Below are 24,644 nucleotides of genomic sequence, written 5' to 3'. Positions count from 1 at the left end.
CTAGACTTGCTGTGAGCCCTGGACTCACTGGCACAGGGAGGCCTGTGTACCGAGGGCTGGGTAGGTCAGAGGGTACCTGTTTTTACCAGGATGGATGTCCCAACCCTCAGCAGAGATGTCAGGTTGGACCACACAATACCCCTCCCCTCCTTCAGGTCGGGTCTAAGATACCCACACAGACCCAAGCTCAAGCATGCACAGAGCTGGGGACCTTCTTTGGAAGTCAGTGGAAGGCACCTCTTCCAGGTTCCAGCCCCCTTAGCTGAGGGGTGACATCTTGGAGGAGCCAAGCCTATGCTAGAGGAGCTGCCCCTCTCAGTCAAGGCTGGAAGGACACCCAAGCAGGGCCAGAGCCACTGAGACAAGAGGAGAGCTCTGCCTAGAGGGGACACCTGACTCCTCTAGAGAGGGACCACCCAGACTCCCTCCTCTATTTGCAGGAGGATCAGGAAGGTGCATGATTAACAGCTCAGGCTACAGCTGCCTGTTCCATATCCCACTGTGGCTGTGTGACCTTGGGCAAGCTAATTGACCTCACAGAGCCTCCCTGGCTCCCCCCTTCATCTGTAGAATGGGGTGTCCCACGGAGCTATTGGGAAGGTAGAATGAAAGCATAGGAAATTCTTGTAAAAATCTGTGGCCTGTAGTGAAATGCTCAAAGAAAAAAAAAAAAAAAAAAAAAAAAGGCCGGCCCACCGTCGATGTGCTGAGTAGAGACTGGAGTTTCTGACCAATCTGGGGACCACATCCCCCCTCCCTCTCCAGGCTCCTCACTCACCTTGTCTTAACCTTTGGAATTTTCTCCCCATGTGTATTTATTTTTCCCCTTTCCGTCCACAGCAGAAAATTACACTTGTGCTGGCATTGTCCATCACGAAAATAAGTACCGTGGCTGCAGTCGCGAAGCTCAGAGGCGGAATGCGCTCGCCCAGGAAAGCAGTGCAGGGCAAGGTTGAGGAGATGCCTCAGAAACTGGGTGCCCTGGCACCTCAGCCTGGCATGGCTATCCCTGTAGCAAAGGCATGTGGGGCAGGAGCTGACCCCTGAGGTAGTGCTGACCACGGGGACAGGAGCTGGCCACAGGGGCGGGTGCTAAACACAGGGCAGGTGCTGATCACGAGGACAAGATGCTGACCATGGGGACAGAAGCTGACTGAGGGGACATGAGTTGGCCATGGAGACAGGTGATTCTGACCCACCTTCATTCCCTCTAGTCTGGGGAAGGCCTGGTAAGGGAGACAAAAATGTCCCAAGTCCCCAGGCCCGGGTGTCCTGCGGTGTACAGCCAGTAGCCATCCTGCCAACACCAGACACCTTACTGCAGAACCTCCTGCCATTCAGAGAGGCCTCTCGGAGCAATTCCCCTGCCTACAGCCTGTTCTTTGCTGTATCTCCTCGTCACTCTGGCCGCTGTCTGCAATCCACTATCTTGCTAGTTCTTTCTCAGCTATCTGTCTCTCTATCCTGATGATAAGTCACCTTTCAAAGGGGACCTGACACTTTGGTTCCTCGTACAGCATCCGGCACACTGGAAAGGCTATAGAGAATTTGCTGAGCAGCAAGAGGAGGGGGTGGCTGTGTCATAAGCCTCCAGGTAGGGTAGCCATCCTCCATCTGCCCTTCATTTCCACTGTGTCCTGCCTGCAGTACCTCACAAAGAGACAGTCAATCTCCACGCTGTCACTGGGTTAGTCTTTAGAAGTTGTCTTAGAGTTTCCATTGCTGTGAACAGACACCATGACCAAAGCAACTCTTCTAAGGACAGCATTTCTTTGGGGCTGGCTTACAGGTTCAGAGGTTCAGTCCATTATCATCAAGACAGGGAGCATGGCAGCATCCAAGCCGGCAGGATGCAGGAGGAACTCAAAGTCTTTGCCAATGGAGTGAATGAACCCTTACTTTTTGCCAAAGGGCTAGCAGTCTTAGACTTCTGCTCCGTCAATACGGCAGCAGGTAGTGAGTCACCATGCAGAATGCCCAGCAGCAAGCTTCATGAAGCATTTGTTAGTGCCCTTAAATCCTGAGCCACCTCTCTAGTCCCTGTAGAGGCCATCAGATTCGCTAGTAAAGGATACTAGTATACGGATATTTTGTGTCAACCCAGCACCCAGCGGAGACAAGGTGGGGTGGTGGCCGCCACACAAGTACCAGAAGGGGGTGCAAGAAGGCAATTGAAGCGTTCACCTGGAACTCAGGGTTGCCTGGGTACAGTCTGAGACACCTGTGTGGCCAACTGTGCCCTCTCCCCACCATCCTGCAGCCTGACCCGGAGGCCCCAGGAGTGTCCTGCAGGACACCCATGTACTCATTTCTATTCTGTGGCAGGAAAGTGGTGCTTGTGTCTGGAGGGAAATTCTATTCTCTACTCGTAGGCCTTTGAGCACATCTTCATGTGAGCCTGGCCTATCTGTCACTAGATACAGCAGTGGACATCAGGTAGCTGCTGTGAGCAAGTCTGAGGAAGGAGGTGGCTTATTGGATGCTTGGGCAGACAGAGCTGGGCAGGGTGGGGCCAGAGCAGCGGCTGCCTGACTGCACAGAGTAGCCCATGGGTGATTGGATATCCAGCCTTGAGGGTAACACACGGGAGTCCTGTGTCCCTCACGGCACAAGATGGGATGTAAGTGGGTGGGTAACTTGGCATCTTGGAGCTTCTGTTTGTTCCTTGGTAAAGGCTGCTCTTCCATAGCAGAGACCAAAATGCCTGACAGAACAAGAAGGGAGGGAGGATCTATTTTAGCTCATGGTTCCAGAGGGTCCAACCCATGGTCCGTTGGTCTCATGCCCTTCGACAGGACATCGTGGTAACCGGAGTGTGTGATAAGTGCTGCCCTTTGGTACTTGAAGGATGCACACAGGAACATGGCACTTAAGGGCCAGGTGCAGTGCGCTCCAGGGGCCTGCCTTCCCCACTGACCTACTTCCTTCATCTGGGTCACACCTCCCCAGATAGCATCCCACTGGGAACCAAGCATTCAGTGTGGGGACATTTCATACAGAAGCTGCAATGGGGGTCAGGCTATATGTACCTACCTGGTAGGGATGTGGTCACAGCTAAAGAGACTTACAGGGGCTGGGAGGACAGCTCAGCAGTCACATGCTGGGCACAAACGTGCAAGGATCTGAGTTTGATCCCCAAAACCCCCATAGAAGTGTGATGGTGCCTGCTTGTAATCCCAGTGCTGAAGGCAGGGGCAGGAGACAAAAGGATCTGTCCCTGGGGCTCACTGGCTAGCTGGCCTCACCTGACCAGCAAGCCCCAGGTCTGAGTGAGAGACCCTGTCTCAAGCAAGGTGGACGGCTCCTGAGGGAGGATTCCTGAGACTGGCTTCTGGTCTCTACACATACAAACATGTGTGCATATATTCTAAGAACACATATACACACATGTAAACATACACGCAGATATATATATACAGACAGACACACATACAGACAGACATGCATGTGGATATACTCCACAAATACACACATATGCACATACACACAAATATATATATATATATATATATGTATATAGAGACACACATATATGCATGAGCACATTCACAAACACACATATATGTATACACATACATACTCACATATACATATACACAAACACATGTACCTGTATACATACTTATACACACATGTATACACATACATGTGTACAAATACATATGTATACATACAGACCTACACACATACACAAACTCATTTATTATATATTATATTATTATATATTAATGCTATATTATTATTATTCTATATATATAATTATACATTATATATACCATGCAGATGGGCACAGATATAGTTGTAGACAGATACACAAGTATCCCACTCCAGGCCCCAGCTAGGCTTCAAGTATATCTGCCAGCTCGTCCCCACCCTGCATTGGGCTGCCCAAGCTAAAGAGGCTGTAGATTAAAGTGTTAACCAAAGCTGGATTCGAGGACAACAGGAGCAGGTGAGACAGGCCAGAGAAGGGCCCTGAGTTCGGCAGAGCAGCACAGCCTACTCTGTCCTTGTCTGTGGTCAAACCTGAACTGGAGATGGCTGCACAGGCTGGAGGCAGGGCTAGTGTGGCTCCTCCCCTCCCCACCAGACAGGGCACAGAGTTCTTGACCTCACCTTCGCTTCATGCAGTTGAGAAATGGAAGCCAGTCCACGCCTTGGTGCTGGGCTTACATACATCACACGGCCATTAGGTGGTGACACCAAAGGGCTCACAAATGTTCCCTCATCAGCCTTGGTGGTCTGAGCAGGCAGTGAGAGGGCCCTAGGGACCAGTCAGGCTCTTTGGAAGTTGTGCTGAGTCTGGCCCACTGAGGGAAGGGAGGGTGGTCCTTGGGGAAGAGGGCAGCGGCTACATTAAGATGGTCTCTACTGGTCCCCAGGGGATCACCAGTGGATCCCCTAGGCCTCTGCTATTCTAGGCCCAAACTCTAGAGTGAAGGGTCAGGTATGGGGAGCTCAGTAGTTCTTCCTGTCTCAACAGTCCACATGCTCTTCTGTAGGGCTCCCAAAGTGAAGACCTACAGGGGAACGTCTCCCAAGGCAAGGACATATATGTGTGGCTGCCGGGTGACTTTTGTCCTTCTCTTCCCTGAGTGCCCCCTCCCTTCCTTTGCCTTTCAAATCCTTCTGTATTAGTCAGGGGAACAGAACCAATAGAATGAATATATATTGAAGGCCAATGTATTAGATTGGTTTACAGGATAAGGTCTGGGTATCCCAGCAATGGCTGTTTGTTATACATGGTGAAGCCAAGAAGCAAGTTCTCAGGGCACAAGACTGGGTACCACAGCAGTCCCAACCTAGTACTGAAAGTCTAGAGGATTCATGGAGAATACCTGGTGCTCAATCTGCTTGGAAGCCCGAAGATGTTGGGTTCTGATATCAGTAAAGAGCCACCACCTCCAGCAGCAGCAAAATAGCAGCAGCGTTCACGTAGAGGAACTTGCCAGCAAGAGTGAAGGCAAACAGGCAAAATTGCAGCTCTCTCCTTCCACCTCCTTTTATGTGGGATGCCACCCATGCCTACCCTGGGTCTTCCCGCTTCAAGTACCCTGCTCAAGGAAGCCCCTCACGTGTGCGCCTAGCAGCTTGCCCTGTATTTGATTCCAGAATCAGTCTTGCGGACAAGTGTGATTAGCATCAACCTTCCCACCGTCTCGCTTCACGTTTCCCCCCCGCCCCCCATATTCCCTTTCTCATTGGGTGTTGCCCATTCATTTCTGGGAGCCAGGAAGCACCTGCTCCTGCTGTGTGCCAGGCACTGTGCCAGCCAGAGCCCAGCAGGCAGAGGCTCCACTCTGTAGCACCACCAGCCTTTTCCTCAAATAGAGGAGGATGCTGTTCGGTCCCACAGGGACCACTGGTCTCCGTCTCGTGTCCCTACCCCAGTCTAGCCTCCACCAAAGGACTCCATGACATGACTCCAGCTTTTCCTCAGACACAGCAACAGCGCTGGTATCTGTTGATACCCTGAATGCTGGTTTGCCCTTGCGACATAGGGATGGAAGGAAGGAATTTTCCCAACCCTCCCTTCTCCTCCATCCCTGGAAGGGGAGAACAAAGGCAAATTCAGAGGAGCTATGGTTGTCTCGCCCCTGGAGCAGCTAGACTCCTTTCCTTCTGGAGCAACCCTCTTGGGTTAGAGGGCGTCACTCAGAAGCCTCGGGCGTGGGATACAAAGTGAGCTTTGTTCTGTTTCAAGCTGTGAGGCTTGGGTGAACTATTTGTGGTGCCTCAGTTTCCCTGTCTATCACTTGGGTTTGTTATAAGGATGGCGCCTCTGTTGGGGGCTGGGGGGAGATATTGGTAATGGCAATTGTCATGAGGAATGGCTTGGGTAGAAGAGCCTCTTGGGGTGTCTATCCTTACATTTATTCAGCATAGACACTGAGAAGCTGGCTGGGGTCATGGTGTAGGACTGGGGTCTGTCTGCACACAGATGCTAAGATCATCGCTACAGAGACATTGAGTGGAAACCGGTGCAGGAGGCAATGCCCTGAAAGCAGGCAGCCCAAAGCACTCGGAAATGGCATCTTTATGAATAGCCACATTTTCTGGTTAACTAAGGTCTTAATTCTCTGGATATAAACATATTTTTCATTTCATTCATTTGGGATAGAAATATATTATTCATCTATCTGCCTTCCGGAACTGGATATACGGAAACACGCATTAGCGTCTCATGAAAATTCAGGTTTATTATAAAGAATGTAGAATTTAATAGATTTCATAGAATCTGGGAGCTTTAAAAAAGAACCTCAGAAAATATTGAGCAGAAAGGCATTAAAAACATATTCTTAGCTGCAGTCTCTATTCATTCACATGCGATCTTAGAGAGAAGCCTGAGGATAGAGCAGATGCAAGTGAGCCCCAAGGTCAGCCCAGGCCTTTCCCAACTGGCGTGTGGGGGCAAGCCACAGCTAGCCAGACCTAAAACTTCAGCCTAGGAAGGGACCAGGGTTCATGTCAAGGACAGTGCCCTTTGTGGACAGCCTGCTGAATATGCAAGACAGGAAAGGAGAGGGGAGGATGGCCAGATATGCTTTAGCCTGCACAGTGGATTGACACGGTGGATTGCCGCCGTGGTCAGGGTGAAGAAGAAGCTGATCACCCCAGCCACAAAAGCCTTCTAGAAGGACTGTGCTCTCCAGTGTACCCCTGGGAAGTTTGGTTGGGCCACAGGAGGCATTTAGAAGTGACAGAGCTCGATTGCCTGGCCCGGCAGTGACAACCTCATCTTTTACCACTGCAGGCAACAGACAACGACGTGGGCACTTTTGGGGAAGTCAACTACTACTTCAGTGATGACCCCGACAGGTGAGTTCCTGCCCCAACCCCTTGGCAGCAGCCTCTGGTGACTCACAGCAAACTGCTCTGTGCACACAGCTGGTAGACCATAGGGCCTGGCCTCTGTTACATGGCCTCTGCCACCAGGACACACAGCCTCTGCCACCAGGAGGTGGCGCTCAGCAAGCAGCAGCTACTAGGTGGACTGTTGCCAGACCTGTCCTCCCCCCACCCCGCGATCATTATCAGTTCCTCACAGGGCAAGGGAAGGTCTGTGCAGTTAACATGATCAAGACCTGGTTGAATTCAGAGGGCAGGCCCGCTGCTAAGAATGAGTAGCCTAGGGCTGGGGGCGGGGGTGGCTCAGCCAGGAAAATGCTTGCCCAGGGAGTTATACAGACCTGAGTTTGGTCCCAGGAACCCATGCTTTAAAAATGTTTGTAATCCCAGGGAAGGGTGAGACTGGAGGATGCCCTGGGGCTCACAGGACAGATGGCCTGGCCCAATCAGTGAGAGACCCTGTCTCAAAACACAAGGTAGATGGCCTGAGGAATCACACACACACACACACACACACACACACACACACTGCATAGCCCCATACATTTGGGACTGACTGAGGCAGTCTGGCTGTGAGCTTGCAGTCACAGTCTATGATCATCCATCAGGAAGAGTCTAGGACTCTATCAGGTGTCTCACAGGTCTTGTTGGACACTCTGTGACAGCCACCTCAATGCTAGGTGGAGGGGAGGCATGGCAGTGTAGCTCGGGGCGGTGGGGGCGGGACTGGTCATCTTGACTCTTCCCATCTCTGGGCCCAGGGCTTCCCTGTCTCGCAAGCTGGGATCTTCCAGACTTGAATGTGGGTAGCTGCTGAATGGGCAGAACATACCCATGGTCCTGCCAGCTCTCGTGGGTTTCCAGAGGGCACATTTAGAGGCTCCAGTTGAGGGTTGGTTTCACTGGCCCACCTGATGCCCAGAGTACCTCTACCGTCTTCTTCCCAAAGGCTTGGCCCCTCCAGCAATTGGCAGGGTCCGCTCCAAGAGAGGACCCAGCAGCCTTCTCCAACTATCAGACATCAGTGTTTGTATCCCAAGTTCTGTATTATCCAAACACATCCCTGGACCAAAGTGCCTGCTCATCGCCCAGTCCTCAGCCCCTGCAGGAGCTCATCCACAGCTTGCTCTGACCCTGGCATCCTCTCCCTCCTCCCTCCCCAATGCAGGTTCTCACTGGACAAGGACACGGGTCTCATCATGCTGATAGCCCGGTTGGACTACGAACTTATCCAGCGTTTCACCTTGACTGTCATTGCCCGGGATGGCGGTGGCGAGGAGACCACAGGCCGGGTCCGGATCAATGTGCTGGATGTCAACGACAACGTTCCCACCTTCCAGAAGGATGCCTATGTGGGGGCTCTGAGGGAGAACGAGCCGTCTGTCACGCAGCTGGTGCGGCTCAGGGTAAGCCCAGGAGCTCTAGACTCATCATCTCGTTCCCTGAGTTATACCCTCCCATCTACGTGCCTGGGGCGCCTCTGAGCATCACCTCCTGCCCCCTAGAGACCAAGAGGGACACCTTCAGAGTGTCTACCTCAACCCAGATGTCAGGCCACTTAGCATAAAATCACCCACGTTCCTCATAAGGCCATAGAGTGGTAACAGTCCCTTTGCAAGACCATCAGACTGTCCAGAGGGGAGGTAAATTGACTCAATAGGAAAGGGTCTGCCATTCAAACATGAGGACCTGAGTTTAGTTCTGAACGCTCCTAAAAAAAAAAAAAAAAAAAAAAAAAAAAAAAAAAAANCTTCCAGAGGTCCTGAATTCAATTCCCAGCAACCACATGGTGGCTCACAACCATCTGTAATGGGATCTGATGCCCTCTTCTGGTGTGTCTGAAGAGAGTAACAGTATATTCGTATACCTAAAATAAATCAATACATCTTTTTAAAAATTAGCTGGCTCACACTCTCATGCCTATAACCTCAGTGCTGAGGAGGGGAGACAGGAGGACCCATGTTAGCTAACTGACAAGGTCCAATTGCAATGAGAGAGACCCTTTCTGAAAAGATAAGGCAAAGAACAATGAATAAGATATCTGATGTCAACCCCTGCCCCCCCCATACACGCACTCACACGGGGCACATGCATTTGCACATATGTGAGCACATACACATGAGCATGTCCACACACATATAAAGTAGCCACAGAGACCACAAAAGGGAAAGCAGAGGAGAGACATAGCCTGTGGGCAGAGAGCAGGGCTCGCCTGAAATGGAGACTCTGTCCTTCACGAGTTTCCCTGAAGCAAGTCCCTAGCGCCTGGGATAGATCTCTAACCAGGGACTTCATGTCCCCTCACCTCGCCCCTATGCTCATGTCCAAAGTGACGCGACCCAGGGCCTCCCCTTGGAGCTTGTTTCTGAAACTAGCCAATGGTGGGACCGGGTGCACAGAAGGCGGGACTGTGTGCCACCCAGCCTGGCATGGCTTCCCCAGAGACCCCGCCCTTCCCTTTGGCTTGGCCCCAGGTACAGCCAGCAAGTGGGGGAAGCCCTGGGGGCTCTCCAGAGTCTAGGACACCCTGGAAAGAGACTAATTCCTCCCTCCAGCCTTGCTACATGCTACACATGGTACATGCTACATGTGTTGTTGCTAGAACACAACAGCTGAGGCTGCATACATTATATCAAAAATTAAGTAGGCTGTGTGTCAATCAGGTCACCCTCTGAGGAGCGCTCCTTGGTTCCCTCGCCATGCTGTAGACATCATCATGAGTGGATCAGAGGAGGAGGCTCACACAGCTTGGTAGGAAGCAAGACAGTGTCAGTCAGGCATGCTTTGTCTGTCGTCACTTCATCTTGAGGGAACTAATCAGGATCCCTCAAAAAACTACGTTAATCCATGCTGTTCAGAGCCTCCAGACACGAAACCACCTCGCACTAGACTCTACCCCTTAAAAGTTCAACTACCCCTTACTGCCTCATCCTGAGGAGCAAGCCATCACCATACGGACCCTTAGGACAAACTAACTCCCAACCATGGCAGGTTTATCTCAAAGGAGGCACTATGTCCTGAATTGTTGGGATCTGAGACAGTGACTATGGGACATTGATGAGCCGGGTATTTCTCTGGGGGGGGGGATCCCAGCCCCACTTTCTAGGCCCCAACTTGGCCTCTCCACTTTCCAGCCCATTTCTGCGCCCACAAGTGGAAGGAACAGAGTTTTTCTGGGAGCCAGAGAGTGGGTTCCTGTTGAGGAGCAAGAGGGTCCCTGAGGTCCCAGGGCAGGAGGTAACCTGAGCTATATCATCCAAAGAAGAACCGAGAGGAGCCGGGCTGCCTCTCGGCCACCGTCACCTGTTCCCAGGGCTTTGGTGGGCTCACCGGGCCCTGACTGTGCTGTTCCTTCCAGGCAACAGATGAAGACTCCCCTCCCAACAACCTGATCACCTACAGCATCGTCAATGCATCCGCCTTCGGCAGCTACTTCGACATCAGCGTATATGAAGGCTATGGAGGTACGGGTGGAGACAGGGCGGGAGGACCCAGTTGGGAAGAGAGCTGGTGGGATCCTTACTGTCACGACCCCCTTCGGGGGTGGGGCCACCCTCCCCTCTCCCATACTTCTCTGGAAGCTGCCAGGTCCCCGTGGCTAGAAAAGGATATAGCCAGAGGTCATATCATATCTCCCCAAGGCCAACAGCTGTGTCACGCCAGCCAGACCTTGCTCTGGGTCTGAGGCCCGTAGCCAGCCATGCAGGTACGGCTGGACGCCTGAGGTGACTATAGAGTTGTTGATGAAGGAGGCAGGCTGGATGGACTGTCCTCTAGGCAGGTCGGTGTGGCTACCTCCAGCCTTCGCAGGCTGCAGCCTTTTCTTTTCTTTTCTTTTTCTTTTTTTTTTTTTTTTTTTTTTTTTTTTTTTTTTTTTTTTTTTTTGGTTTTTCGAGACAGGGTTTCTTTGTATAGCCCTGGCTGTCCTGGAACTCACTCTGTAGACCAGGCTGGCCTCGNTGTATAGCCCTGGCTGTCCTGGAACTCACTCTGTAGACCAGGCTGGCCTCGAACTCAGAAATCTGCCTGCCTCTGCCTCCCGAGTGCTCCATCTAAAGGAATGGCAGACGGTGGAGGAGGCCTTCCTCAACTGTGCGTCCTGTGGAGTTCAGGAGAAAAAATGACAAGCTCACCTTGTTACCACAACAGTGGCCGGTGGGTGGGCTGAGCACAGAGCCGGGCGCCACCAGTCAGTAAACCAAGGCCCAGGAGGTTCGCCACGCTGCCTCCACGCAAGGGAAACGTGTAGCAGGGTGGCTGAACTCCGCTTGCTAAGGTCCTTGCTCCTGCTGTTCCAGTGATCAGTGTGAGCCACCCTCTGGATTACGAGCAGATACCCAATGGGCTGATCTACCTAACAGTCATGGCTAAGGATGCTGGCAACCCTCCGCTCTACAGCACCGTCCCTGTCACCATTGAGGTGTTTGTAAGTATGCAGCTCACTGACCTTACTCCCCCAGGGTGGTGAATGCTTCCTCTCAGAGTACCAGAGGCCTCCCTCGCCTCAGCCTCGTGGTAAAGGCCTGTGTCCTCACCGCTGAAACTGCCCCAAATCCTGCTCCCTGAGCATCGCACCATTGCTTCAGCTGCCATGCCGCCTGCCTGCGTGAGCAGAGAGACCCAGGGGCCTGGAGCTCAGTGGGGGGTGTCTGACCCCCCCACACACACACTTGGTTTGGCTCCATGTGAAGCCTTGGGATGTCTTCTGGAAAAGGCTGGAGAGAGAGACAGGGGGGGCGGGGGAGGGATGGCAGAGGATTCTGTCCTCAGAAGTCCAAAGGAATGGCGGGACGCTCACCATTCCTCTTCCCTGTCCCTCTCTGTCCCCCTCTTCCCTTCCCCTGCCTCTCTCTGGTCCTCTGAAGATAGAAAGGGGCCTGAACGCAACCTGCCGCCTGTCTGACATGAATATCAAATACACCTTAGCCGCTTTCCTGTCTGAAATTATCAGTCTCCGAATCCATCTCCACACTGGTTCATTTGCCACGTGCCGCTCCCTCAGCCACGCTGGGGTTGGGGGGGACCTAGAGCGTAATCCGACAGTGAGGCCCATGGGTCTCCTCCTCCCGGGACTCCCACACACACCTGAGTACACACCAGCATGCCCCTTCCCTATTTGCAAGGGAGGGTGAATGAATGTCAGTAGGGGCAGGGGTGCGTGGGGGTGGAGCACAGCTCAGGATTGTGCCCAGTGTCCCCAGAGCAGGCTTGCAGCTGTCCTTCCAGTCGCAGCCAGCTCCAGGCAATCTCTGGGGCAGCCCCACACCAGTCCTTTAATTAGCCCGACGCTGGGCCCAGCTTCCAGACTCCTACTTCCTGACTCACCTGGGTGGAGTTGGGGTGGTAAGGGGGTCTGCATAATGTCTAAGGAAATTCCCAGAGGACAATGGGAGCAGGGACGCTGGGGTGGCAGGGAAAGGATCCCAGGCAGAGATAGGGACAGCTCGGGATGTTCAGAGATTCAGGACTTTGCTTTACAGAGTAGCAAAGGAAAAGAAGAGGAGACTCATGGGAGTCCAAAACCACCGAACTACCTCCTCCCGCCTTAACCCATCAAGGTAGCCCCAAAGAGCCAGAATGTGCCCAGTGTCTAGTGCTCATCATATGACCTCTGGCCCTGACCACACCCTCCCAGCCCAGCCTTGGTTTCCCCATTCTGATCACAGCCCCTAACCCTGCCGTCCTCAGAGCCACACATTGCCCCTTGGCCCAGCCAGGCCCCCCTCCCACCCACCACCCCCTCCATTTCATCTGCATTTGAGGCACTTTAGAGAGTCAGCGTGATGCTGGTCCCTCAGCCCCCAGAGATGTGGGATGAAAGAGGAGGAGCTCAGTGCTTCTTGGGGTTCTTCCTGGGGGCATGCGGCTCAGAACCCGCCTCCATTACCCACCAACTGTGTGCTCTGTGCTTCTCGCCGCTCCAAACCTCAGTGTTCTCATCTGTGAATGGGGACAGTTATGGTGCCTGCCCCGTGTGTTACCATGTAAAGGCTTGAGACCACACAGGCAGTCCCTGGCGTGTTGCCCATCATCAGGGATGCCAGGGCAGGGCAGGGCATTGTATCCTGCCAACAACAGCATACCCAGCCTGACCGTCTGCAAATGAGAGCTCTGAAGGGGACAGGGCTGAGCACGACTCTTTAGGCTTTGGAACAAGAAACTAAAAAGGGTAAGGGTAGGGGTGGGATGGGGATGGACGAGGGGCATATTCTAGTTTCATTCTGCTGCTATGATAAAACACTAAGACCAAATGAAGCCCTCCTTAGGAAGGAAAGGATCTTTTGGCTGATACTTCCAGGTCACAGGAAGTCAGGGCAGGAAGCAGAAGCCATGGAGGAGAACTCTGCTAGCTTGTCCTCTGGCTCAATTAGGGTTCATGGCACTTAGCTTTCTCATACAGCCCAGGCCCAGCTGCCTAGGGCTGGTGCCGCCCACAGTGGGCCCAATCAATCATTGATCAAGACAATCCCTCAGACAGGGCCACAGGCCAGCATATTGACTGAGATTCCATCAGATGACTCTAGGTGGTGTCAAGTTGATATTTGACACTCTTAGGATGGGGGGAGTAGGGAGACAGGTTGAAGTGGCACACCCTGGCCTAGGCAGATGATATCAGTCATGGAAACTAAAACTCACCAGAGGCTTCCAGTAGCATAGTTCCTTCTAGGCCCTTGGTAGAGGAAGATGAGGTTAGCAGAAAGAAGGCTACCGACCGAATCCTTGTACTCGCTAGTGACAGAGCTGGGATCGAACCCACACCTGAGGAACATCTGACCAGACACTTTTCTCTCCATAGTCATCGACTGGGAAAACTGGGTCATCCTCACCCACATGTGACTGAGCCCAGTACTCTTCAGAGACCCCACCTCTACCCTGTGAATAGGCTTAACTGAGCCAGGGATGTCTTAGCAAATAAAGTACAGCTCTTATGACTATCATCTGGGAGGCTGAAGCAGGAGGGCAGTCATGAGTTCAAGATCAGCCTGGGCTGCAGGCAGTTCTAAGTCAGCTGGGTAACAAATTGATACCCAATCTCAATAAGCCAAAATAGTATAGTTCTTAGCTGGTAGCCCTGCTGCGGTCGACAGTGGACTATTGCTGCTTCCCCTTAAGGGGCCGCACCAGGCCCAACCAGGCTGTCTGTGATCTGCCCTTGGGACAGTGATATCCAGACTGTGTTCTGCTCTCTGTGGCTCAGTGGAGAAATAGACCCGACAGGGCCTCTTCTTTGCCTCAGCCCCTCTAGGGGACCAGAGCAATCCTTTTCCCAGTGTAAATGAACGATGGATGGGGTAATAGCCAGTCAGGAGACACTCCATGGGGGGGGGTGATTAAAAGCTCCACCGCTCTCCAGTTAGGTGAGCTCCAGACAAGCAGGGGAGCCCCCATTGTCACATCCTTCTGGTACTGAGCAGAGAGCCCCCAGGGGTCTGCACGTCCCCTGAGTCCAGCCATCTGGCAGCAGGAGCAGGCGGTAACAAAGACAGGTGCCACCGTGGCTCTCAGAGAACATCGGCTCAGCTCCCAAGCAGGGCATTTGGACAACACAGTCACTCGTGTCTAAGGACCATACTTGAAAAGGTCACCGCCTTCGGGTTGATTTCGCACGTGGGTGATTTTTAAATAGCTGTCATTCTGCTCAGCGGCCTCCTCTCTTGGCCGAAAGGATTTTCTCTTGCCTTTTAAAAAAATAAATAAATAAATAACAGAAACAGCTTTCATTGAATAATTGGCAGAAGGCTCCCCACGCAGGCTCGCGCAGGGAGAGGTGGAAGAGTACCTTCAGGCTTGGGCAAGGAGGAGGATCAGGTGAGAGAAGCCAGGTGATCCCTTTTCATCCGCTGCTTGTTGGTTTTTAATAAAGAAGTCAAACTCGGTTTGTAGATTTCCCATTAGGGGACAATAAGCTTTTATAGAGGGAGCCACTGAATTAGAACTAATAGCAAGTACAGCGCCAGAATCCGGGGAAATATCACCGCTAATAAGTTTTTGCCTCTCGCTCCGTCGCTGACATTCTCCGCGTTGCTTCGTGCAGCCAAGCAGAAGCCATCCGTGTGTATGTATACCCAAAGCGCTTGAGCCCACGCCGGGAGCCTGGGTGAGGCCCTGAGTGGCCTGTGAGGACCTTGGGTGTCAGGAGACTCCCAAAGCTCCCAGCTCCTTGGGAAGAGACTGAGCCTGTATGCAAGACAGAGCGAGGGGACAGATTTGGGGAGAAATGGAGCAAATCGATTCTGGGAACACACCACGCAGCAGGCTGGGGATGTCCAGAGTCTGGGGAGAGCAGGGCCAGGCAGCATGGTCTCATCCTTCTCCTGCTTGCTCATGCAGAAGAAACCATAGCAAAAGAGTCCAGCAAGTGCAAACTCTGTCCCCTGGAGGAGTCCCCAGGTCCCTGAGCTCTGAGGACGTAGTAGTGGGGCCCATTGAATATGGCGACATGGGGAGAAATGCGGAACACTCAGCCAGCTCCTGAGCTCCTCCCTGCTCTGTTGAGCTGAAGAGGGGAGCACGGAGCTGAGCCGGAGTCGGGGGGAGCCAGAGTGTCTTCAGTGAAGAGGGCAACTGGGAAGAATTCCTGGTGAGTGATGGCAGAAGTTGGCTCTGGTGAGAGTCCCAAAGACAGGAGGCTTGCTTCTCTGATTGAAGAGTTATAGGGAGCTGTGGGATGCATCTGGCACGGGTTCTCCCCAACACATGGCTCATCTCTACCTGGTCCGGCCCCTCAGCCAGGCTTCCCACTCCCATCCCTAGCTGCTGCGGGCTGAGCCAAAGGAAGGAACTGGCAGGTACCAGGCTTCAGGCCAGGGTGATCCAGAGGATGCGAAGCTGGTGGAGCAAGCTGGCTGTCCATCCCCAGCTACAGCCAGTCCAGGCACTGGGACTAGCCTGACCACTACCTGCCCCGGCACACTTTGGAATCTGTGCGGCTAGATGTGCCTTTCTCCTTCACCCTTTAAAAAAAGATTCCTTTATTTTTATGTGCATTGATGTTTTCCCTGCGTTGTATGTCTGTGGAAGGGTGCCAGATCCTCTGGAACTGAAATTACAGACAGTTGTGATCTGCCGTGTGGGCACTGGGATTGAACCGGGATCCTCTGGAAGAGCAGCCAGTGTTCTTGACTGCTGAGGCATCTCCCCAACCCTCTCCTTCACTTTTTAAATTAATGATTGGGTGTTTTGCTTACATGAATGTCTCTGTACCAGCTGTGTGCCAAATGGCAGAGGCCAGGAAAAGGCACCAGATCCCTGGGAACTGACGTTACAGAGAGTTGTAGGTGCTGGGAATTGAACCCGGGGTCCTCTGGAAGAGCAGCCAGTGCTCTTGACCACTAAGCCATCTCTCCACCCCTCTCCCTTCATTTTAGCAGAGCTTCTAGAACCTTTCACTGTGTCTTGACTCAGCTTGGAGAAAAGATCAGGTGGACGCTGGATAGGAACAAAAGAACTAAGGGACTGGGCCTCTGGAGTAAGCTTGGAGTGCAGCCGTTAGGCGGGAGACTGGGAGCTGGAGACGAGCTGACTGCTGTCTTACTCAGAGTCTGTCTCTAAATCTCATTTCATCCCCCGCCCCAACCCTTACATGTTTCCCCAGTGACCACCCAACTTATCCTTCAACTGACCTGGCTTCCATAATACCCTAGCCTCTGGTGATACATAGAGGCCAGAGGCGCTCTGGGCCACCCTTCCCAAACTGCCCCTTGGTTCCTACTGTGGATAGTTGGCCAGGTACCTTCCCCAACATGCTGATCCGTGTGTCCTTCCCTTCCAGGATGAGAATGACAACCCTCCCACCTTCAGCAAGCCAGCCTACTTCGTGTCTGTGCTGGAGAACATCATGGCAGGTACAGCTGGGGCGTGGGCAGAAGGCGCACACATCCTAGCAGGGGCAGAAGGTGCACATACATCCTAGCAGGGGCAGAAGGTGCACATACATCCTAGCAGGGGTAGAAGGTGCACATATCCTAGCAGGGGCAGAAGGTGCACATACATCCTAGCAGGGGCAGAAGGCGCACACAGCATGGCAGGTACAGCCTTGGTACATACATACTGTCAGCTTCCCAGACATCCATAGCAAATCAGGGAAGTCTCTGGGGACATGTGGCTATTGTCAGCTTCCATGTGCAGGACCCCCATTGGATCCTGGGTCACGTTCATCTGCAGCCAGTCCCGTGGAAAAAATAATAATAGAAGATGCTTAATCATCCAATCCTGATGAAGGGATCTGGAGTGTGGGGCATCCTGAGACTTGGTACCATGAGTCAGATCCCAGGAGCCATGGCTTTTAGCGGGGTGGCTTTGAAGGGTGGTCATTGACATATATTCTAGTAGAAGCCTGGCAATGGAAGGCCCAACTTGAGCCAGCACCACAAGTTCCATGTGTGGGTCCCTGTCCTTGGGGGCAGACAGGTAGCTTCACCTTCACCTCCAAGTGTGCAGTCCTCATGGGAGATGCATATTGCAAAGACTTCTGATCCCTGGTGTAGAGTAGGAGACCGTATCCAGCATGGCTAAACTTAGAGACAGTTGACATCAACATAACCAGAGCTAGAGGGCTGCCTTTCCATGTATTGGGGTCTGAGCAGAACCTCTGGGTACTAATCCAGTATCTGAAGCTGAGTGAGTTGGGTGCCAGGCTGTACCAATGCCCATATTCCTGTGTCCAGCATCCCCTAAAGATTATCCCTACCAAAGACACTCAGTGCTCCCTACCCTCCCAGGCGCTCTGCAAAGACAAGGTCTTTCCCTAAGATACATAATCCTCTTCCTATGTCATGTTCCCAGAATCAAAAAAAAAAAAAGTACATCTGAGGCCCCTGGCCGCCCGGAAGGGGCCTGCCTTGATGCATGCTTTTCTCGGAGACTGCTGGTCTTCCAGTGCCTGGCGCCTGTTCTCCCAGGGAGCCTTCCTAGAAGCCCTGCACACAGATGACCCCTGTTGGGTCATCTGCAGAGGAAGAAGTGGCTAAGGCGCTCTTCTGAGGGCCACGGGGCTCTAATCTGGGATGACACCCAACCTCTGAGTGCCCCCACGAGCAGGCTGGTGCTGTGGCCCAAAGCCTGGGTGGGCACAGCCATAAGACAGACCACTTGAGCTGGCCAGGGCCGCAGGGATACTCAAACCCTCCTCAAACCCAGGATTCTCTGTAGATGGGAAAGATGAGAAAGACCAAAGGCCTTCACTGGATGTTAATGAGAAAATAAAACCCTTTATAAATTCTGCCATGAATAAGATAAAACAGGACCAAAAATAGGATGTATAGTAAATGTAGAATAATTTAACTGGGTACTTTGTTTCTCTGGCCTCAAATGAACGCCGGTGGATCTGGATGGTGATCCACAGGACAGCCAGGCAAGGTCAGGGGTCATCTTGTGCTCTTGGAGGCTGGGCCAGGTGTCTGGGGGAGGGGAGGGGAGAAGACCCTATACCAGGCCCAGCCTCACCCATGTGGAGACCTGAATCCACTTAGCCCCCTGGGGTAACTCATCCATCAGGCTCTCTAACTCCTAGAGGCACGATCACTATAGGTTCCAGTATATAATGTCAGGGAGTGAAGGGGTCAGAAGAGCAACCTCCTACCTCTCTGTCTTCCTAAAGGAGCCACAGTGTTGTTCCTAAACGCCACAGACCTGGACCGCTCGCGGGAGTATGGGCAGGAGTCTATCATCTACTCGCTGGAGGGGTCCTCGCAGTTCCGCATCAATGCCCGCTCTGGTGAGCCCCCAAGCCTGCTGCTCTGCACCATCAGGCTGCCCTTCCTGGGACAGTCAGGGACGGTGGTCTCCTCCCCTGCTGTTAGCAGCAAGCTGGACTTAAGTGCCTGGTTGCCCCTCTGAAATAGTCTCCAGCACTAATTGTTCATCTTACCCTGGGCCACCTCACCGCAGACATGTCCACCACGCTGTGCCTCTCAAGGGCAAAGAGTGGCTGAAGCTGTTCATTTTCCAAATAGCTGGCACTCGCTACCCATCAGGGGTGTGTTCACCCCTAATTATCTTCCACCATGGCTGCTTACTTGGGTCTTAAACCTGGGCTCCTCTTCCTACACACCAGTGCTGCCTTTGAACTGTTGTGTGCACTAGAGCCAGTGTATACACTAGAGCTGTTATGTGCGCTAGAGCTGTTGTGTGCACTAGACTGTGACAAGCACACCTAAAATCAGCCTGTAGGAAGTACAGAACAAAGTTGCTCCTGTTATTTCTTCTGTATATTCACCCGGGGCTCCCATCTGTAGCTCTGTTTGTCCTGTGCCCTTTCTAAGACTCTCTGTCCACCTCACCTCTCTTTCCTCCTTGAAGCTCAGGGGGAAAGTAAGAGAGAGAGAACAAGATCTCAGGCTGTGCAACATGCCTAGGGAAAATTTGGGGTTCCGTGTGTTCATTTGGAAGGTGCCTGTTTCAATGTCAGAGCATAGGAAGACTGCAGTATGGTCCTCTTGGGGTCCGGGTCAGCTGCATGGGTATGCTGGTCACCCGATTCGAGGGGGCATTTCTGTAAGTTTGAAGGAACTCTAGATGCTGATAGGGGTATCCCAGACTCTCAGTAGCTCACAACAATAGGAATGTACAGCAGTGTGGCAGATGTCCAGTGGGCGGCCTTTCCAGTGACAATTGTCATCCCAGGTCCCTTCCATGTTGTGGCTCCAAGTTCCCCAGAAAAGGAGAAAATACTAGGGTTATTGTATAAGGCGGATCTGACAGGCCAGGTCTGGAAGGGGCATCTGTCACCCTCATACATGATACCTTGGCCAGGGTAGGCAGAGGCTGTCTCATTACTAGAAAGCCTGGGGTCCCTGCCTCATGATCACCATTCAGCAACAGCTTATCCCGGTCAGGGAGCATGGATCTTGCCATCCCTGCCCCGGGCGGTCAGTAGTTTAGCAGGACCTTCCTATTGTCCGTGACTCCTGGACCAAGGTTGGCCTTCCAGCTCTCCTTCCTGCTCTTCTTCTCAAAGCTCTCGAGGAAGATGGCTGCTATCGTTGTGTACAAGGACAGAAGAGGAGAGCCAGAGCCACACGAGTCTCTCCTTTCACCTCAGCCTTCCTCCTAGTCCCAGAGCAGCCTCCTTAGCAAGCCTCATTTCCAAGAAGCAATGGTCCCACCTCAGAATCTGCACAGGGTTCGGTTCCATGAATCCCAGGGACAGCAAAGCATTGCCATCCCTTAGGGAAAACGGCACAGTGTTTGCGTGTAGCCCACACCTATCTCCCAGCACCTTTAAGTCATTCCTCAACCACGACATGCGACATGTATTCTGCATAAAGAGCTAGCATGAGGTGGGGAGATGGCCCAGTGGTGTTTGCTGGACAGTGTGAGAGTGTAAGCTCTCATCCCCAGAACCCACAGAGAGCTGGATGCAATAATGTGTGTGTGTGTGTGTAAGCCTAGCACTCCAGAACTGAGATGGGAGGCAGGGACAGGAGAGTGTAGCTTACACACGAGCCATCCTGGGCTACATAAGCAGCAAACAAGGGAAGTTGGCAAGTTAGGATTAACACCCCAACTTGTTCCAGGCCATGCTGGCCATAGGAGACCTCCATCTCACAAAACAAACAACCAACAGACAAGAACTGGTTGCACTGTATTGTACAAAGAATGACAAGAAAAACAGTCTGCATGCTCAACCCAGATACAATTCTTACGGCGTTTCTGATCCAAGGAGAGGTTAGTCCACAGATATGGAACCTGCAGATGGTGTCTCAGCACCATTCATGAACACAAACCAAGAGCCCAGTGCTGTCTCGTTTCCCTTCCAGCGTCATTCCCATTTTCCAGATGAGAAAACTGAGGCAAGAGCCAAACTCAAAATTTTGACTGAGGTCTCTCAGAGTCTGACCATCTGACCCAGATGTTAACTTTCAGGGTCCATAAAACCATATTGGAGCTATATCCCACCACCCACACGTCATGCTGCAGGTCGGGGACTCCAGCCCCACCCCAGGGCCTACAATAAGGATGCCTTTCTGCTGCCTTTACATGTCCTCCACCCAAAGGTGGGAACATTTTCCTCTGAGGTCCTTGGTTGCATTAGCCAGGCCTGCTACACAGAGGTGGCCTTAATTGATTCTAATTTCCCAGATGGGAAAGGCCATCTATCACGAGTACAAGTTCACATTTAAAACTTTTTACAGATTAATTTTCCTAGCCCCAGCAATTCATTAATTGTTGCCACCCAGTGAGGAGCATGGCTCCCTGGGCAGACCTTGGCCAGGCCATGGTCCCTGGCGCTGGCACCTTCACTGCCTTGTCCCCCAACTCTGGCTCCTGCTCAGTCCAGGACAGGTGGTGTGTCAGGGAGAGAAATGTGAACGTAAGGGAATTCAGGGAACCAGCTGTCCCAGTGCCCATGATAGCACAGAGATGTTAAGTAGTGTGCCTCATGTCACACAGCTCAGACAATAGGAACAAAAAATAAATAAAATATAAAATAAAATAAAGTAAAATGGCTACCACATAAGCCCTTGCCTGCCTTGGGAAACTCAATCTACTGGAAGAAAATGATCTGTTTCTGAGAGGTGAGAGTCTCAGCTATAGTTTCTGTATTGTGTGTGCACGCATGTGCATGCATGTGTACATATGTGTGTGTACATGAGTGTGCATGTGAGTGTATATGCATGTGTTTATCATGTGCACATGTGAGTATCATGTGCACATGTGTGTATCATGTGCACATGTGTGCATATATGTGTGTACATGTGCATATGAGTGTGTATGCATGCATGTACAGTGTGTATGTGTGTATACATGTGTGCATGTGTGTGCACCTGTATTTGTATGCATGTGTGTATAGGTGTGTGCATGCAGGTGTGTGTGTATGCATGTGCAGTGCGTATATGTGTGTGCATGTGTGTATATGTGTGTGCATGTGTGTATATGTGTGTGCATGTGTGTATGTATGTGTGCATGCATGTGTGTATGTATGCATGTGTGTATATGTGTGTATGTGTGTGCATGCATGTGTGCATGTGTGTGCACCTGTGTGTATGTGTGTGCATGTATGTGTGTACATGTGCATATGAGTGTGTGCATGCATGTGCAGTGCATGTATGTATGTGTGCATGCATGTGTGCACGTGTGCACTGTTGTGTATGTGTATGCATGTGTGTGTACATGCATATGCAGTATATGTGTGTATGTATATGCATGCATGTGTGCATGTATGTGCACATGTGTGTATGTATGTGCATGTGTGTGTGTGTTTCAGTACATGAAGACTGGAGACTGTCAGGAGTCCTCAATCACTGTCCAAATTAGTTTTTGAGCAGAGTCCATCACTGAACCTGGGGGACATGGTGCTCACTGACTCAGCCACCCTAACCAATGAGCTCCAGGAATCCTCCTGTCTCCACCTTCCCCACAGCTTTGGGGTCCCAAATACATGTTGCCTTGCCAGACTTTAACACGGGTCCTGGGATTGAACTTGTGTCATCACGCTTGTAGAGCAGGTCCTTTACTAATGGAGCCATCCCCTAGCACCACCCTTTATCTTTGTAACAGCTCCTCCGACAGGAAGGCGTTCTGAACCCCTCCCTTCTGGCAGTGAGAAAACCAAAGCTCAAAAAACTTCAGCCTCCTTCCAGGGACACCCGTTCCGGGAAGGTTCAGAAGGAATTCACATCTGGGTCTTTGTTCTCCAAGTAGAAGCCCTCCCTGGTAACACCATGGGCAGGGCCTTGTCCTGGCCATAGCGATGTGCCCAGCTCTGCTGGCCACAGCTGCTCTGGGAACACCATGGTCAAAGCCATGGCATCAGTGACTTGATTTGGTCCTGGTGGGAGTCTTTATACCACGGAAATCAACAAACGGCTTTTGTTCTCTTTGGGGAGCTATTTGTCAAACACTTACAGGTACAAGATTACCAAGTGGTCTGGGAGATAGATGGCTCCATTGGTAAAGTGCTTGTCATGCAGCCTGAGGGCCTGAGTTCAATTCCCAGAACTTGCATAAAAATGTCAGGCATAGTGGCACATGCTTGTCCTCCAGTGCTAGGGAGACAGACAGACGGATTCCTGCCACCCTGCCTAGTCTAAGCAGTTAATCCCGTGTCCCAGTGAGATGCAACACTCAAGGTTGTCACACACATGACAACACACACATGCACACACGTACCAAGAAACAAAAAAAAAGGGGGTGGGCTACCTGATGTTCCAGTGACGCAGAAGAACAAAGGACAGCCGAACACAGCTGGCAGAAATTGTGATTTATTTTAAACATGTCTCTTAATAACTTGTTTGTACACAAAAAAAAAAAGAAAGAAAGAAAGAAAGAAAGAAAGAAAGAAAGAAAGAAAGAAAGAAAGAAAGAAAGAAAGAAAGAAAGAAAAAAGAAAAGAAAGAAAAAGAAAAGATCTCCTGGTATTATTATACCAGTGATGGGTATAGTAGGACTGTTAATTCAGAACTCTATAGGCTTGCACACTGTAACTCTCACACTGTAGACTTGCACACTGTAACTCTCACACTGTAGGCTCACACACTGTAGACTTGTACACTGTAGGCTCACAAACTGTAACACACACTGTAGGCTCACACACTGTAGGTTCTCACACTGTAACTCTCATGCTGTAGGCTCAGATACTGTAGGCTCTCACACTGTAGGCTCTTACACTGTAGGCTCTTACACTGTAGGTTCACACACTGTAGGCTCTCACACTGTAGGCTCTCACACTGTAGGCTCTCACACTGTAGGCTCTCACACTGTAGGCTCTCACACTGTAGGCTCACACACTGTAGGCTCACACACTGTAGGCTCTCACACTGTAGGCTCTCACACTGTAGGTTCACACACTGTAGGCTCTCACACTGTAGGCTCACACACTGTAGGCTCTCACACTGTAGGCTCACACACTGTAGGCTCTCACACTATAGGCTCTCTGTAGGCTCACACACTGTAGCCTGCATACTGTTGGCTCGCACACTGTAGGATCTCACACTGTAGGATTGTACACTGTAGCTCTCTCACTGTAGCTCTCACACTGTAGGATCGCACACTGTAACTCTCTCACTGTTGGCTTGCATGCCTAGGCCTGAGCCACAAGCCACCACACGTGTGAACTTTAGCCTGAGCTGCCCCCTCCTGCCACTGGCAACTGTACTCCTAGTGACTGTAACCTAGATAGAGCCTGGGGCTATTCTGAGGATTTCCATGACAGTAACTAAATGACCCCTACAATAGCCCTACTGTGAAATTGACCTGTCACAGTTCCTTTTGGGCAGGAATGGAAACTGAGGCACAGGGGACGGAAGTAACTAGATTGAGCTGGTAAAGCCAGAAAAATGATGTCATGTCAAAGCCAGAGGTGTCTGTGAGTGTGTCTGGTGCTAAGTGGCCCTCCTACTCTGCCAGCCCCTGCCTCATTGTGGGGTACTGTCACCCAGCTCTTGGGCCCCCTCTGAAATGCAGCTGCTTTCCCCTCTCAGGCACACAGAGGGGCCCAGTGCAGTTGCAGGGGCCATGGCTGCGTGACTGGCCAGCTGCAGCTTGCAAGTGCATCTCTACGTCCACTTCCTTCTCCCTGCACGCCCATGCACTCATCCATCTGTCTGTCCAATAGGAGAAATCACCACCACATCTCTGCTGGACCGAGAGACCAAGTCTGAATACATACTCATTGTGCGTGCTGTGGATGGCGGTGTGGGCCACAACCAGAAAACTGGCATTGCCACAGTGAGTACATCCCTACCCTGCTGTCCAGGTCCCTCCTCCCTGCTGTCCAGGTCCCTCCTCCCTGCTGACCAGGGCCCTCCTCCCTGCTGTCCAGGTCCCTCCTCCCTGCTGACCAGGGCCCTCCT

The 24,644-nt window shown here is 51.9% G+C and overlaps 1 protein-coding gene across 4 annotated transcripts in view; it reads left to right on the top strand.

Moving 5' to 3' along the window:
* Window positions 1-24,644, top strand: part of Cdh23 (cadherin related 23) — a 386,464-nt gene that overhangs the window by 243,197 nt on the left and 118,623 nt on the right. For all 4 annotated transcript variants that reach the window (XM_021205124.2, XM_021205122.2, XM_029542203.1 and 1 more), the window contains exons 14-20: window positions 6,755-6,819; window positions 8,018-8,255; window positions 10,208-10,313; window positions 11,148-11,275; window positions 16,622-16,694; window positions 18,449-18,565; window positions 24,407-24,519. In XM_021205124.2, the coding sequence (XP_021060783.1) occupies window positions 6,755-6,819; window positions 8,018-8,255; window positions 10,208-10,313; window positions 11,148-11,275; window positions 16,622-16,694; window positions 18,449-18,565; window positions 24,407-24,519 (840 nt within the window). The remainder of the gene's footprint in view (window positions 1-6,754; window positions 6,820-8,017; window positions 8,256-10,207; window positions 10,314-11,147; window positions 11,276-16,621; window positions 16,695-18,448; window positions 18,566-24,406; window positions 24,520-24,644) is intronic.

Source organism: Mus pahari, chromosome 9, assembly GCF_900095145.1.
Source record: "Mus pahari chromosome 9, PAHARI_EIJ_v1.1, whole genome shotgun sequence".
Lineage (NCBI taxonomy): Eukaryota > Metazoa > Chordata > Mammalia > Rodentia > Muridae > Mus > Mus pahari.
Note: the sequence above shows the minus strand (reverse complement) of the source record. Positions and strands in the feature narration are given on the sequence as shown.